The sequence below is a fragment of the Procambarus clarkii genome, chromosome 23 (genome assembly GCF_040958095.1).
Source record: "Procambarus clarkii isolate CNS0578487 chromosome 23, FALCON_Pclarkii_2.0, whole genome shotgun sequence".
Classification (NCBI taxonomy): Eukaryota; Metazoa; Arthropoda; class Malacostraca; order Decapoda; family Cambaridae; genus Procambarus; species Procambarus clarkii.
In genome coordinates, this window is record NC_091172.1 from 37,174,184 (window position 1) to 37,192,559 (window position 18,376).

Here is an 18,376-nt window from a genome sequence, read left to right on the forward strand (position 1 = left end):
CTAAAAATAACAACATATTAATGTAACCCTGCCATATAGCATCGGAACCAAAAGGTACCCTTCCAACAAGGAGATGCTACACAGGATTAAAAGACGCTGCCACCATCTGCCTCGACCATTGAGACTATATGAAGCAACGAGGCAAGAAACATTGCTTGACTTAGAGTGCGTACTCTTTCTTTAACTGTCAATATTTATGGGACAGTTGTTAGCCAATTATATTAGAAGCTACGAGGATTCAACAATTGATACAGATGGGAAGCGTAACATGAGTTTATTGAGAACAAATTATGTAATTCACTACTTATAAAATCCTACTTTAATACTGGCAATTGCTACGGGATCCAGACATGGAAACGTATCAAAGATCACACACATTACCTTAAGACCATTCTCTGCCTCTCAGTCGGGTGGATTCACTCTGTCCCCCAAGGCTTGCCTGATGACCTGCAGCATCACTGACCTGCAGCCTCACACTCTCCGACACTCCAGCACTGTCTCTCTCTATGTTCTAACTATCATACAGGGGTATATATACAACTGAATCAGAAGGGGGGGGGGACGTTTTACACTGTTGTGGGAACGTCTGGTGTGGACCTGTTCCTAGCTGATTCAGCTAACTTGGTCAGCACATCAGGGCATCAGCTGCCCATGACGTACAAAAAAGCAATCAAAATGTATCATTAGTGTGTTTACTAAGACTATCAGGATTTTTCAAAAACAGGAAACAAGCTGACTAGGGTGGAGCCAGATGATATTTCAATTAACTCTAGCTGAATCTGAGGTACAGGCTGATCTTACCAGGGCGTTCCCATGGTGAGTCATGGGTGCACTCTCCCGGCGTTACAACTACTACTATAAGTTTTTGTCATCCAGTTACTACGGTACATGTTATGTAGTCACAGAAACCTTCACAGCCCTATATAACCATCTTCTCAAAACCCCAGCCTCTTCTTATCAGCAAAGCTACTCCACCTCCACCTCTTCATTCCCCATCTTTCCTTACAACACTGTATTCCTGCCAAAACACTGCATTTGTTATAGTTTTCTTTAGCTTTGTTACTGTGAGTGATATTATGTCTCGGTTTTCTTCTAGTGCCCATTCTCTAAGTTCACTTATTTTATTTGTAATCCCATCTGTGTTAGTGTACATTGCCTTGACGTTCTCTTTCTTGTGTTCATTCTCATGTCTCCTTCTTGGTGAGCGTTCTGCTGATGGAGGAAGTTATTGCATTGGTGTGAAGATTTGTGAGATGGTTAACAGGGTCTCAGATAATTCTGGGGTGCAGGGTAGGGTTCAAGGGAAATGGGGGGGGAAAGGGAGGGTATGGGTTAATGGGGGAGGGGAACAGGGAGGATATTGGGGTGAGGGGAGGGTATAGGGTGAAAAGGGTGGGGTAAAGAGGGTATGGGGTGAAGAGGGAGGGGGTACAGGGAGGGAAAGAGAGAAGGGGGTTACAGTGTGGGACTGGAGGAGGGGTGACAGGGTGGGTATAGGGTGAGGAGTGAGGGAGGGAGGAAGGGTTGAATGAGCATTTGAGTTGGGATAGGGAGGGTTTCTATGGGGAGGAGGGTGGTGGTGTTGTTCTCCCCTCTAGTGGTGCTGTGTTGCTCGTTGGGGGTTTCCCATTCACCTCTGAGAATGTTTTATTGGGGGGGGGCTGTGATTCCCTGGTTTTTTCCTCTCTCCATGCACTTCTTCCTTGTGTCTGCTGCCTTGGCTCTCTCTTCCTTCATTATGTTCCTCTGGAGGAGAACTTTTTTTTGTGTCCTCTAACATATTGCAGTTTGATGTTCTTTGCTAGAAACTCATCCTTTGTGGTCTCTTTTTAAACACTATCTTTATCAGACGATCTCTGTCCTTTTTGTACCAGCCTAACCTGAAAACCTTCTCAATGCTTCGTTCAATCCCTTTATCTTTAACCCCCCTTTAGTATCTCTCTTACTGCCACTCTGTCCTTTCCATTCCATTCTGTCTTACTGGAGCCTTCCTGTTATTTAATGTCCACTGCTATCACTGATATTTTCTTCTCCAGCAACTGATTAGTGCACCTGGTCCTGTGACGTAGCTGCTTTCATGGCTACTTCCTTCACTGTGGACATTGCTTCTGAACTCTTTCTAAGAATTTCTGCAAATGTTGCATGTACAGTGGCAGTCCCTTCTATTGATACATTTCCATCTTCTCTTGGTATGATTATCTGATGCTAACCTTGAGTAGGGTTCTCTTCGAGGCTTCTTATCTTCTCCTTTGCTACTATCAGCTCGCTTTGCAGGTTGCTTATTGTATTCCTTATTTCATGCATTTCCTTTCTGGTTTCCTCCCTGCTTGGGCGAACATCTCCTTCATTTGGTCACTCTGATTTTTTCCTTTATAAATATATGTATGTGATGGATTTTGTGTTGCTTTTAGAGATTTCAAAGCGCATTGTGTCATGATCTTGCCGATAATTTCGACATAGTAATGCTAAAATAAAGTGAGACACTTCTCAGTCCAAATTGTGTGCTATCTCCCTTGATTAATATGAAAGTGAAACTGGATTTTATTTATTCCTGTGTTCAATAAACGATCTTTGGCTGTACACTATATTTATTAGGTATAAATAAACAATCTGGGGCCCAAACAATGTTTTATTAGAATTTAATTAGTCTTTACTAGTTACAAAAAAGAATTGGATCAAATAGTTATGCGAAGAGTACAGTGTACCAGCGGATGAATGGGCATAATAAGGATATATTAATAGGGCCTTCTGCTTATTGATGGGATAACATGATTGAATGGTACAAGTGGATAAACAGGTGTAAAATCACCCATCTTTTACGGGTAAAATAGGGTCTTATGGAGTTGTATATATTTAACTTGCTTCAAGTTGATGGCTCTAAAGTGGTTTTAATAGGGTATTTATTCGACAATAGGTAAGAAATTGGTAAATACAGGTATAAACCTTGTGCTATTTCCCCTGCTTCTAAGTATAGACCTTCTGCAGTATTATTTTATGGTGGCAGTTAATGATTGGTTCAACATGGGCTGAAAATAAATAGGAGATGCTGTATGGGCCTAAAAAAGCTTTCTGCAACTTCATCCTTATGTTTAATTTGCAATCTTTTAATAATCAATTAAATTAATAACAATTTAATAATTATGAAAATGGGATTAAATAAGTGAAAATAGGATTACATATGCAATTATGGAAAACGAACATACTGAGGAAAAATGAAGACTGGCTGGTTGATCACTTCATTGAACATTAGAGATGGCTGGAACCACATGCGTTGCTGAGGTAACTAAATTTAGGGATGACGAAAGGGGGGCCGTTTAATCTTCATGGGAAAAAAAGTAGGAAACGGAAAGGAATCCATGTATAATCGTCATAGAAAAATATTAGAGGCCAGAAGGGAGGCATTTAAACTCCATGGAATAATGAAAACCCCCCAATGGGCTAAAGCCACCAGGAAATACGAATGAAAACACCCCCTGGGCTATGATGTGCCATCAGGACAAAAATTAAAACACCCCCAGGGTTACGAGGTGCTGTTGAATAAAAACGAAAACACACCCTTGGCTACTATGACCCGTCGGGGAAAAAATGAAAGCACATCCAGGGCTACAAGGTGCAACTTACGAGGTGCTGTTGGGAAAAGCGAAACGGCACCTTGTAGTCTTACTCCCCACTACTCTTGCTGTGTTGACGAGAGCTGAGAGAGGCAACGTGATACAAGCATTTCTTTGGGTCCCACAGCATGTGCTTGTTGTGTTGGCGAGAGTTGAGAGAGGCAGCGAATTTAGCAAATAAACTTTAGAGTAAATATCACTGCTCTCCTTACCTAGGTGTTCTTAAAGTGTTCAGGTTAGTGATAATACTGGCATTCTGGGTCTAGTAACTTTATCAAAGACTTGTAAATTTTATACTAATAAAGAGCAAGATTTTAGCTTTAATACAGTGTACAATATTTACCTCAGCACTATAACCCACATAATTAGAGCAGTTCTCAGCCTACAGGTTAATGAGCTCCCTGAATGTCATTATGACCTGCGGAATTACAATATAACAATCGTAGATCATTGAAACAAGTATGAGTTAGTATTATTATTAACATCTTGATTGAAAAAAATTATTTGCAATTTTACCTAATATGAGTAATTCATTTAAGTCTTATTACAGTGAGGTGCTGCTCATAATCAGTATCACAGGCCACAGAAACATACACAAGACAATAGGTCTAAACTGTAGTCTGAAGCACATACATATTTCATGAGGTTACAATCAGCTACATCAGATATTATGCATGTTTTAATTTATGAAGTTGTAAATCTTACTGTCTATTATTCACTGCCTCACAAGGGCAGAGATGGGTTCACAGAAGATGCAACTTAAAAAAAAAATAGTAAAATCGTTCTCCATTTTTTAAAAAGAACAAGACAACTAAGGATGAATTGTTAGGATGTCTTCCAATACACCAGATTCAAAGAAATAGTTACACAGTTGATTATACAATAGGCCAAGAGGTCTAAAATCTTTTACACTTTCACATTCAGTAATGTAATGTTCAAGTGAATGAGTTAATGGTTTGTCACAAAGTTTACAGGCTGAATGGTCTGGTAGTGACTCAGCCTCATTAACCTGCCAGATGTGCTATGACTTGCACGTCTGTGTAAGCAAAGGAGACTTGCTGCAATGACTATATCACATTGCCTGGTCCGGTTACTGTGCTCACCATATAAACCATATAAATACCTATTATTATAAAAGTAGTCATAGCTTATAATACTGTAGCCTTCAGGTCTTTGGGCATTTCTTAGTTCTTCTAAATCTGAAGATCTCTCTTTGTGACGATGTCAACGTCATCTGTTGACCGCACCTGACCATATTTTATGCTCCTTGGTGGAAGGCTGTACAAGCATTTCTCTGCCTGTACAGGCTGTACAAGTATCTGGGTGTACATTTCTTTTAAAGAGTTACTTGTACATAATATTGAAAAATATTTTTAATGATAGATTTTGTCTAGTGTTGTTTAACCCTCTCCCCGTTAGGTTGTCTATTACTGCTAGGTTCGTGATAACTTTACCCAGACCTCGGGTTGGATCTGTGAGTTAAAAAGAGGCGCTACGGCCCTATAGAAAGAGAGACGAAAAGAGCCCAAGTTATAGGCCAAATAAGGCCGTAACACTCTTTAATTTGTATTTTTTTAATAACTGCATTAGATGGTCCAAAGTCATAATCCGTAAATTATTTCCTGCAAGCCTCATTGGTCAGTCGCTCTCCTCCCCCAACATGGGATGGGATCCACTTAAATTTTCAACAGAACTTATTATCATTGGCAAAAATCACATTTCTTTTAAAATTACAAGCTACCTCAGACGTTAATTGTGACGGGTTGAGATTTAAAGACTGCAAAGCACTTTTAGTCACACAATACCACTGCACCACCATGAAGTTCAAGTTACTCAGTGGCAAGACAAATACCCAATGTCTCAATTTGTGATGTATAGTCGTTCATTCTTTGCATTCCAGACATAATCATTTCATTCATATTATATACAGCACATGCACAACCTACTCTATCTCAACTCATTTGCACAGAACTATCAGAAAAGGCATAGAATTCATTCATTCATTCGGTTTCATTGGTTTAAGATTTTGAAGATGACTGCCAATAGCTTGTAGTGTTAAGCATCTCAAAGTTTTATTCTTATAGGTTGACTTTAGGCTGTTTGGTGTATAATGCATAGAGACCTGCACATCTTATCAAGGAAGAATATCTTTAACAATTTTATCAGGACTTAGAGACACATTCATTGTCATAAGATTATTAGTACAACAACTGAGCCAACTCACTGTGAGGAGCTTTTAGTGGAGGATTCAGTAAACAGTCAAAGAAGATTAGAATAAATCTCAATTTAATTTGAATAAAGATGGGGGAACATTTTTGTTTTTAATTGTGGTACAAAAAATAATATAAAATAAAACTATTCTCTCATAAATAGAATATAGTCTTAGTTCCTTTCTCATGATTATAATTCTGACAATTCTAGGACAACTCAAGATGATGTGTACAGCCTCATTTTGTACTACATCTTCGCCATTTTCATTGGTTTGTAGAAAAATTAGCAACATGCAAGGCATAATAATCATAAACAGGTCATATAAAGGCAATATAAAAGCTATGAGCATATTTGTTGTTAATGAAAATCCCTTCGCCCACAAGAGTTTTTAGAGGTTTAAGTCGCTCAATAAGTTTTTTGTGAAAGTTGCTGATGAGATCTGAATAACTGACCTCTATTCCTAGATATATATAAGACTCACACGTCTACACCGGCTCCATCATTTGTATAATTATAATGGGGAAACAAGAAACCTGGTTTTTATCAACAGAGATAATGAGGCCATATTCTACTATTGTCTTATTGTCTATTGTGAAAATGCATCAAGTAATGCTTGTAATTCAGTGTTACTGAGGGCCATAATACAAACATCATCAGCGTAACATATAACAGTTTCCCCTAGATTGTACAGGCAAATCATGAATAAGTTTGTGCATAAGTATGTTAAATAGTACAGAGCTTATGTGCCACCTTGAGGTGCCTGGTTCACGTGCAGACCTTCTTGTATTCTTAACTCCTTTAAATTGGACTCTTGCATGCCTCTTGGATAGGTAGCTCTTTATCCAACTCAAAGGAAAGCTTTTATTCCAAATTCATAAATTTTATCTAATAATATTTTACCGTTAGCTACATCGAAAGCTGACTTTAGGTCAACAAAAGCTACTTGTATCCTATCCTGAGAGCATACACAATATTCAGCAAGACGTGTTTGTGCACTACACTTGGGCATGAACCCATATATGTAGAGTAGAAGCTAATTTATCTCTGACCTGAAACTATACACGATTGAGAACAATTCTTTCCAACACTTTACATATGCAGAATGTGAGTGAAGTGGGTCTGAATTGTTGAGTTAGATTTTGGAATTGGTCCTATGAGACTTTGTGTCCATTTTTTTTTTCAAGATACTGTGTGAGAGGTTCATTTGGTAGAGGTCAAGCAAAGAGTGGCCGGGGACACCATTCAGTTAGCTCATTGCATTATTTCACAAATATTCTTTATGCTTCATATGTCTTTAATTTAGTGAAATTATTCTCTGAAAATGTCTCCATCAACTCATAGATGACGGCTTACATCATATGACATATTTTGTTTCATACGTCGTGAATTATGTGACGTCACGTGACACATTTTGGTTCACACATGGGATGTGCTGCTTACGCCACATGACACATTTTGGTTCACATGTGTTTACTAGTTGTGTTTTTACGGGGGTTGAGCTTTGCTCTTTCGGCCCGCCTCTCAACTGTCAATCAACTGTTTACTAACTACTTTTTTTTTTCCACACCACACACACACACACACACCCACCCCAGGAAGCAGCCCGTGACAGCTGACTAACTCCCAGGTACCTATTTACTGCTAGGTAACAGGGGCATTCAGGGTGAAAGAAACTTTGCCCATTTGTTTCTGCCTCGTGCGGGAATCGAACCCGCGCCACAGAATTACGAATCCTGCGCGCTATCCACCAAGCTACGAGGCCCCTAAATCTTGTATGTATGTATGAATCTTGTTTCGTCACATGACGTTTATCAATACAGATTTTTAAGAAAACTTAGTTTTTCTTATGAGCCCTGTAAGTACCAATCTTTTGCATGTATCTGGATACTATTTATTAATAATAATCTTTGTTATGGTACATAAGAATCAATAATAAGAAGAATTTTTGAGCACATAAACTATCGTGCTCAAAAATATATCTTCAAAATATTTAGTTTGAGGGTAAACAATTGTTTTCTTTATTTACCTACATTTATTTTATATATCTCCTAATCCTACAAAAAACACAAGTAAAACTAAGGAGTATATCCAATGAAATAGTTAATATTTTTATATCCTTAACTCATAGGTAAAGAAGAAAGTATTAGGTAATAAACATATACGACCGGGGTTAGGATAACTGCGCACGCCAAGGGTTAATTGTACACCACATTATATTGACCTGATATTCTGCACTTCATTATGTTGACCTATTAACAGATTTTGTCGTTGTCACAATAGTAAAAATTTTAAATTTTTGTTGTAAACAGTAATTTATTTAGTTTGTTTTTCAGTGTATGGAATAAATTCACCTAAAGGTAATATCTGTAGAATTATTCTCAATCCATAGGTTCATCTGTTGATCCATCTCAGGTGAGAGGTGGTTCTTCCAGTCTCCTGTTTCACCTGAAAATATTAAACCTAATTAATTCACATGCAATTAAGAGAGACTGTAGGTACAGTGTGTTATTGTTCATTGTAAAGTTATAGATCTTTTACATGTGTCATATTAAAGAATAATATTATATTATACGACTGATCATATGTTTTTATACATTTAGGATAAGAAACATTTCAATCCAAAAGAAAACATTACCATGTGTAATGACAAGACACATGCACTTAAAGTGAACTGAATGGGACTTCAATAACATATTCAAAACAAATCTGGCACTACACTTGGCCCAAAGAGACAACATTGTATAATGCATAATTATAACTCATAATAAAAGTTATACAACAGTCCATTGGATTTGTTACCCAAAACTCTACCTTCCAATCGCTTTATATTGGCGTTCCCATCACTACTATGTGTACAGAGGTCAACAGTTGAAGAAAGAGGCCCAGTCGTCCCACCCTGGCCTGGAGCTGAAGCCTCACCCTCTCTCTTGTGAGGCAAGTGTTATGACCACTATACCACATCATGCTCCCTCACTCATTATTGAACGTTGCGAAGGAAATAACATAGCATATGTGATTCTGTATATCGTTGCTAAGTTCTCAGTTTCCACGATGACTCTACTTCAGTCTCCAAGAAAACAAGTTATTTGTAAAGATGCAAATGTCACAAGTTTTTTCCTCAGCTTGACCAGAGCTTGTAGCTACTTTCATGAGACAGATATGATCACATAACTAATGTTATAAACTATAGCTACCTCAAACATCGCTCTTGTTCACTAATACCCTCTTGATAATGGTCTAGGGTGAACACCCTTCCATTCTTATGTCTCGACTGTCATTGTAACAGCAGCTCCCAGTGACACCCACATCCACCAGTCATTGTAACAGCAGCTCCCAGTGACACCCACATCCACCAGTCATTGTAACAGCAGCTCCCAGTGACACCCACATCCACCAGTCATTGTAACAGTAGCTCCCAGTGACACCCACATCCACCAGTCATTGTAACAGCAACTCCCAGTGACACCCACATCCACCAGTCATTGTAACAGCAGCTCCCAGTGACACCCACATCCACCAGTCATTGTAACAGCAGCTCCCAGTGACACCCACACCCACCAGTCATTGTAACAGCAGCTCCCAGTGACACCCACATCCACCAGTCATTGTAACAGCAGCTCCCAGTGACACCCACATCCACCAGTCATTGTAACAGTAGCTCCCAGTGGCTAAACACCCACCAGTCAATGTAACAGTAGCTCTAAATGACTGCACCGCAAATAGTCATTATAAAAGTCGCACTCAGAGTCTACACACCCATTAGTAACTGTTACAGTCGCCTTGAGTGACTACACACCCACCAGTCGTTGTGACAGCAGCTACCATTGGCTACAATTCAACCAGTCATTGTAACAGTTGCTCTCAGTGACTGCACACCCACAAGTCATTGAATCAATCGCTCAGTAACTACAACTTCCAGTCATAGTAATAGTTGCTCTGAGTGATTACAAGCCCTATTCATTGTAACAGTAGCTTTGAATGACTACACTCCCACCAACCATTGCAACAGTAGCTCTGAGTGGCTGCACCCAACAGTCATTATACAGTATCTCTGAGTGACTACACACTATCCAGGCATTGTAACATTTGTTATCAGTCACTTCACACCCACCAGTCATTGTAACAGTAGCTCTGAGTGACTACACACCCACTAATCATTGTAGTAGTAGCTCCCTGTGACTGCACACCCACCAGTCATTGTCACAGTATTTCTAAGGGAGTACGCCCACAAGTCATTGTAGCAATAGATCTGAGTGACTACAAACCCACCAGTAATTGTAAAAGTATCTGTCAGTAAGTACACACCCACCAGACATTGTAAAAGTAGCTCGAGAGGACAACACACAACCAAGTCATTGCAACAGTAGCTACCGTTGACAACAATTAAACCAGTCATGGTAAAGCTCCCAGTGACAACTCACCCACCAGTCATTGTAACAATAGCTCCCAATGACAGCACACGATCAGGGGGTTAGTGGTTTTATAAACTGAATACTGAACTTAACCAATACTTTACTTACTGGCGAACAGAGACCCCAACCACTCTCTGATAAAATAAGTTCGACCACGGCAACCACACTGCTGCTACGTCAATCTCTCCCCAATCCTGGAGTAAATATAATAAGTAGGGAGATCACCCTGTGTTACGGCCCTCTCGGGTCGCAACTGGGTTCTTACTCTGATGTTGTTAGAGGAAGGGTATCCGGCCCCAAGCCAGTAGTGGCTTTCAAGGGATGTGATCCGTAACGCAAGTAAATTAAAGGGGAAGGGAAATAAAGTCAAAACTTAATATAATATAATTATCACCGTCACCAATAAATAAGATATAAACGATTACACGGGGGGGGGGGGGATATAAACACTATAATACACGATGTAGTCTTCCTCCAAAGACCCTGGACGTTCACGGTGCCAAGTTCTTGGTGCTCTCGTGGCCTCACGACGAATCCTTCGAGAATGAGTCTACCCCGGCCACAGGCCAGCCAAAACACAGTTCCACTGGGGGCACCGTCGTGGAGGCCGTCAACCACAAGTCCAGCAGATAGCTGGCAGGTTCCGAATCAGCGACGCTGGTTAGGCCACTCCACGAGCGATACTAGGGTCGCGCCCTAGTCAGGAGCCTCGTGTGATACCACAGATCACTCTCCTTTCCACAACACCCCAGTGGTTAAGCATCTCCACCAGTCAGTCCCGGGTACGACAATCCTTCAACTGCCACTTCACAGGCAGGGTAACACCACAGTGTTCATCCGGGGGGCGACTCACAGTTGCTGCAGCAAACACTTGGTGACGAGACGGCTGCCTTGGGTAGACTGATCCAACTTCCATTACAGCAGTCCCAGGTCGACTCTGTAATCAGACACGTCATCAGTAACAGGGACACACAAAAGCACCTCACTTACAGGCTCAGACACAAACGCCCGACGTATCCACTCCATAGATGGCGTTGTTGTCTGGGCACCACCTCACCAGAGGTCAGCAGCGGCTGTGTTATGAACAAATCAGGACTGAAAACTAGCCCTCGTGGCCAGTACACCTCGTCCTCACCAGGTGTCGTCGTCCACTTGGAGGGGGTTTCGGGAGCTGACCCACAGATGGCGCGGTTGTCACTGCTCCGTGCTCGGACGCTGGATTCGGGTCTGTAACACCCTGTAATCGCCGTACACTCGGGGAAGAGTTTATCGTCACCTTTATGTGGGGGTGCGGCTCCAGTCTGGCCCCCTTGCTCATGAATACTCACCCTCTCGAGCCGCCGTCACTTCCCTACACTCTTCTTATTATGAGATGACCTCCTAATTCCCCTTTATGATGTTACTGAACTCAGTCAACCAATTTGCAACCGTCTCTCTCTTTCTCTCTCTCTCTCTCTCTCTCTCTCTCTCTCTCTCTCTCTCTCTCTCTCTCTCTCTCTCTCCTCTCTCTCTCTCTCTCTGTCCTGTCTGTCTGTCTGTCTGTCTGTCTCTCTTTCTCTCTCTCTCTCTCTCTCTCTCTCTCTCTCTCTCTCTCTCTCTCTCTCTCTGTGGGAACCGACCTGTGAGATTTATATTTATTTAATTTATATGAATTTATATAGAATTTATATTTACGTTAATTTGCATACTTCGATAGCAATTTGTATGATGTTAAGTGGACTGTATTTCAGCAATAATCTCACAAATCGATCCTCTACACATTAGGGGGGGGGGTTTATATTGAATTTATATATGCAGCCAATCAAACTACAGTATTAACTACACATTAGTTTACATTGAAGAGGTTCCTTATCTTATTGTACAGCAGGCCTTAGTCCACCAGGTATAACCAGGATGTAGACACCAAATTATCCTCTTTGAGGTAGCTTCCATCACCCAGTAACTGGTACACAAAGCATGCTTCCTCGTCTTGACCTGTCAAAAAGGCGCTAGCTATGAAGCCAGAATCCTAATATATGACAGCTATATCAGAGAAAACTCTGTACATGGAACCATAAAGACTAGGCTTAATTACCTTGTTTGAGTCGATCATTCGTGTTCTAACTGGTACGCCCTATCTACTGACATTAATGGCCAAAAATGATTAGATAAACCGCGGTTTCGGAAAGACACTTCCCTTGAGATTGATGACAGCGTGTTGATGATGGCAGATCACTACTCTGATCTTCCATAACACTTCGTCCAAGAGAATTTATAGGAGCCGTAATTTGCCCCACGACTCTGTGGTCTTAAACAATAATAATGGCTGACCACTCCCTCCTCACTGACGCTACTGGCCTACATTGTCCAGATGACAGTAAGTGATAGAAGGGTCACATTTACTCTATTTTAATTCTGATAATTAAGTTAATTTATATGAGATGTTTTTATGATGGTAAAGTCCAAAGACTAATGTATTTAAGAATAATTCCCACCATAATAGGTGGTGAATTTATAATAGTATGTGGTAATGATATCCCATTTTCTATAGACGGAAATTCCACTACAAGTTACATTTTCTATGGGTTAACTTGTTTATACAACACAGCAATATTATCTGCCTGTATGATATTATTAAATGGTGTCGGATTTTCCGACATAATTCCCTGGGGGCTGCTCACGGGTCTAAGTCCTATTTAGAACAGACGAACACCGATACTCCTCCTTCGAATTATTAGATTAATTTGATGTTAGTAGTTAGTAATCACACATTTGTGCGTCTGTTCGTACAGGACGGATTTCCCATACTAGAGTTGCAGGGGTTAGAATTCTAATGCGATTTCATTTCCCTGTTAACTCTTGAACGGAAAAATTCAAGCCTAATTACATATTATTTAACCCAGAAGACTGAATGTGATCAAGTACTACAGTCAAGTATGATTCAGGGACTGCAGTGAGATCAGTGACATTAGATATAACTTGAAGTTTGTTTAGGTAACTGGTCACTGATATATAAACACTGAGGCCCATGGAATACATCTTGATTAAATAATAAATGTATCAAATCAGTCATCAGATTTATTGGGGTTTAATTTAGTTAATTGATTCAGAAGATTGAATAGCTCATCATGAAAGTAAAGTATGGTTCTGAGACTGCAATAGGTTCAGTGACATTGGTCGCAGTGATTTGTAGCTGTTTAGGCTACTGTTCACTGATTTGCCACTGAGGCCTCATGAACTCATCTTCAGCTTTAAATGATGATACTAACATCAACCTCTGTTACTATAGTCAGCTGTAATCTCCTTAGTATAATGCTACTGGAGAAATATAATCAGCTGACAAATTTAGATTTCTATTGGTATTGTTTATCTGCAGCCATAGGTCTCCCCAGGCTGATACTGGGCCTGAGAGTAATTTACCTCCTGCAGAGTTTAACATGGTTATGCCCTGATATTTAGTAGGGCTACCAATGAATCGATGGTAGTAGTCTGTCCCAACAAGGAGACTGAAGTCGGTGAGGTGATCAGACTAAATATTATCTGCCAATTTTATTCCTCTATTTCTCAGGAATTTGGCTGTTGCTCTCAGACCTTGACTTGTAGGTCTACTGGTATTTTGTCCACCACAATGGCTTGTACTTGACAGACGTACCTGCCTAAACGTACTGATGGTTGTACCACCTGGTAGACTTGAGGTCCTGCATCTGTTACAAACCCTGAGATATTGAATGACATCTGAGCTACAGGCCTTAATTGTAGTTCATCTGCCAACTTTTTAGTGACATATGTTCTCTGGGACCCTTGGTCAAACAACCCACGGGTATGGACCTTGGCCCTCTTATTCAGGATGGTAATTTGGGCAGTAGGCAAAGTCGTATTACCTTTAGACTTTGCCGATTGGACACTCTTTGTTTGTTGCACCTTGCAGTACTGTACTGTGGTGGGAATGCTATCTTCCACCTTGGGGTTTGGAGACGTTGTTTTGGTGTCTCTGCACAATGCTGCATGGTGCTGACCTTTGTTACACCTATTACAGGTGTGTAATTGGGTATCACAGTCGTTGATGTTATGTTTCCTGAGGCACCTCGTGCAATGTTGCAAATCTTTAAGTCGCTCAACACGGCGTCACTATCAGGAAAATTAGGGCAGTGGTACATGAATGTTTCTCATTGCAGAACAAACATGTTCCATAGCTTCCAGTACCTTTGGTTTACGTTCTTGGGTGACACAGTAACTATAGGCTTGGAGGGTCCCACTGCATATACGCCCATACTGCTACTGTTCCACTTTGGTGTTGAATTATATTGTCTAGATTGATTTGGAGTACCTTTGGTACTCTGTGGTTTACTATTATTGGTTTCTGAGGGTTTACTTGGTGGTTTTAATTTGTCATGTGTTCGTAATTGATGAACTACTGACTTTAAACCCTCAGATATTTCATTCATGGATAAGATACTTTTATTGTAATGAGCACTCATTTGTCTCAATATGTCCCTAGGTATTTTCTCCTGGACAATTATTTTCAAGACCGACTCAGCCCCGTTTGTATCTGCTGTCAGGCTGAGGGCATTGATCAATGATTCTACCTCCAGCTTGAAGACTTGGAGTGATTCAGCTGAAGGTAAATGGGGTAAATGCAACAGCTCATGAACTAAATGTGATGTTCTTACTTCTGGATCAGCATAATTGTCCTTGAGGAGTTTTACTGCCAGATCATAGCCGTCATTAGTTAATCTCAGATGGGATACTACTGTTTTAGCCTCACCTGATAATTGGCCTTGCAAATAAGAGAATTTACTACTCTTTGGTAAAGATTGTTTTGAGTCCACAAGGTCAACGAATTTGTTCCAAAATTCGTCCCAATCTTCCTCATCTTTTCCTGAGAAAGTGGGTAAATTAATTGGAGGGAGTCGAGCTTCTGCTTGACTCGTATTAGATGCAACTGTTGTTGTTGTTGCCTTGTTCTGGGCAATTAATTTGACGTAAGGCTGTAATGTGGCCTGAGTGTGATCTTCATAATTCGCAAGATCAACCATAATGTCGTCTATTTCTGTTTCTGATAAATTGGTGTTGGCAAGTTCAGCCACATATGTTGCTATTTGGCATTTGATTTGCTCAAATTTACCTGCAGCTGCTTGATAATAGCTTTCCAGGTCAGCATAATCAACTTGAGATTGTTGTGACAAATCTTCACATTTCTTGATCTGTCTTGTTAAGTGGCCTTTAAGACCTGCAAGGGTTCTTTTCATTCTCCCTGCATTATCCATACTGGCTAGTTGGTGAAGCCTTGTGGGACTTGTACTTGGGTCGCTCATAATACTGAACAAGCACTGATGTTAGACTAGGGTAAAATTTCTGCACTCACTAGGCTGTAATCCTACCTCTACTAGAGGTTAGCACTTAAAATTAATACACATTATATATATACAATCATACACACTAATGATTTGAGTGATAAACCAGTGTCATTGGAAGTACCTTTAGGTTAGCTCTTCTATTTCACCCTAGGATGGTATAGACACTAATAAATCACTCAAAGGTGTAATGATCATAAGTAAATTATTATATATACACAACTCGAGTTGATAAAATTTACACCCAAAATAGGGTCTGCACCATTCATTAATGGTGCTGGGTTGTTTAATATAGTACAACTAGACTATGGTAATGGGACTAGGATGAACAATAAATAGTTCAACTAGTCAATGGTAATATCCTACCCTGTTGTGGGTTGGCAATTAGTAAATATTATGTTGTGAACACTAGTGCAATATATATTAAATAATTCTCTATTTTGGAGAAATAATATGCACAATTATTGATAATAGCCTCTTAATTGCCTCTATGAAACTTCTAATATTATCAAGAAGTATTAAATATTATTAGTGACCTCGCGAAATAAAGTCCACAAAATTCGTGGATAATCTCTCGCGAAATTTAACACCACGAAACCCGTGAACAATCTCGTGAAGACACAGCCACTAATTTGGCTGGCTTCAATATTAGCGCTGTCATTTCACAGAATAACACGCCATCAAATCTGTGGGTGTGCATGAAACCGCTGATGAGGCTGATCTGAACTGAGGGGACTCCTGAGCTCGCACGAGGCAACGCCGCCGTCTTTGACTGGCTTTGTATAAATCACACTGCACTAGTATATTTAATGAATCCACTGGTTAACTGGTTCATCCGGTACTAAGATGACCAAATAATCTGTCATCCGACTCGCAGATGACCAATAATGTGGGTTCATCGGGCCAATAATCTGTCATCCGGTTCGAAGGACCAAATAATTTGGGAACCGACCTGTGAGATTTATATTTATTTAATTTATATGAATTTATATAGAATTTATATTTACGTTAATTTGTATACTTCGATAGCAATTTGTATGATGTTAAGTGGACTGTATTTCTGCAATAATCTCACAAATCGATCCTCTACACATTAGGGGGGGGTTTATATTGAATTTATATATGCAGCCAATCAAACTACAGTATTAACTACACATTAGTTTACATTGAAGAGGTTTCCTTATCTTATTGTACAGCAGGCCTTAGTCCACCAGGTATAACCAGGATGTAGACACCAAATTATCCTCTTTGAGGTAGCTTCCATCACCCAGTAACTGGTACACAAAGCATGCTTCCTCGTCTTGACCTGTCAAAAGGGCGCTAGCTATGAAGCCAGAATCCTAATATATGACAGCTATATCAGAGAAAACACTGTACATGGAACCATAAAGACCTAGGCTTAATTACCTTGTTTGAGTCGATCATTCGTGTTTCTAACCGGCACGCCCTATCTACTGACATTAATGGCCAAAAATGATTAGATAAACCGCGGTTTCGGAAAGACACTTCCCTTGAGATTGATGACAGCGTGTTGATGATGGCAGATCACTACTCTGATCTTCCATAAACACTTCGTCCAAGAGAATTTATAGGAGCCGTGATTCGCTCCACGACTCTGTGGTCTTAAACAATAATAATGGCTGACCAGTCAATCCTCACTGACACTACTGGCCTACATTGTCCAGATGACAGTAAGTGATAGAAGGGTCACATTTACTCTATTTTAATTCTGATAATTAAGTTAATTTATATGAGATGTTTTATGATGGTAAAGTCCAAAGACTAATGTATTTAAGAATAATTCCCACCATAATAGGTGGTGAATTTATAATAGTATGTGGTAATAATATCCCATTTTCTATAGACAGAAATTCCACTACAAGTTACATTTTCTATGGGTTAACTTGTTTATACAACACAGCAATATTATCTGCCTGTATGATATTATTAAATGGTGTCGGATTTTCCGACACTCCCTCCCTCTCTCTCTCTCTCTCTCTCTCTCACTCTCTCTCTCTCTCTCTCTAAGCCCATAATCTAGGGCTGTCAATCACCTTAAATTGGATACCAAGTCACATTGGCATTGATGGTAATGAAAAGGCAGACTCACTAGCAAAAACTGCCACTGCTCTATCTGTTGTACAGTTCAAATACCTCCAAGTTTCTCACAGATTATGCAGCAAATCTAGAAGAAAATATTCTCAACTATCAAAAGTCGCCACAGAGGTAAAGTAGCGGAAGGAAGATCCACTGCGATATGGTACGAACAAGCTACTGGTTACTCATCTTTCAAGCCTGGCAAAAAGATATTCAGAGACACTGCAGTAGCCATACAAATTGCTGGAAGGTAATGAACCCAATAGTTAACTTTTTATTCTAGCATAGTTGAGGCAGTTGATAGTGGTATGGATTGTGATGTTGTGTACCTTGACTTTAGCAAAGCTTTTGATACAGTACCACATGAAATACCGATTAAAATGATAGAGGCTCATGGTATTGGGGGGTGCTATATTAAGTTGGATTAGGACATGGCTAAGAACATAAAAACATAAGAACAAAGGCAACTGCAGAAGGCCTATTGGCCCATACGAGGCAGTTCCTATTTATAACCACCCAATCCCACTCATATACATGTCCAACCCGCGCTTGAAACAATCTAGGGACCCCACCTCCACCACGCTATGTGGCAATTGGTTCCACAAATCAACAACCCTGTTACTGAACCAGTATTTACCCAAGTCTTTCCTAAATCTAAACTTATCCAATTTATACCCATTGTTTTGTGTTGATACTTTTAGTACCCTATTAA

General features: G+C 40.0%; 1 protein-coding gene across 1 annotated transcript in view; it reads right to left on the reverse strand.

The window, feature by feature from the left end:
- Positions 1-3,865: 3,865 nt before the first annotated feature.
- Positions 3,866-18,376, reverse strand: part of LOC138367906 (sulfotransferase 1E1-like) — a 43,076-nt gene continuing 28,565 nt past the window's right edge. Inside the window, exon 3 of the mRNA XM_069330186.1 lies at positions 3,866-8,267. Within this exon, the coding sequence (XP_069186287.1) occupies positions 8,170-8,267 (98 nt within the window). The 3' untranslated portion in view covers positions 3,866-8,169. The remainder of the gene's footprint in view (positions 8,268-18,376) is intronic.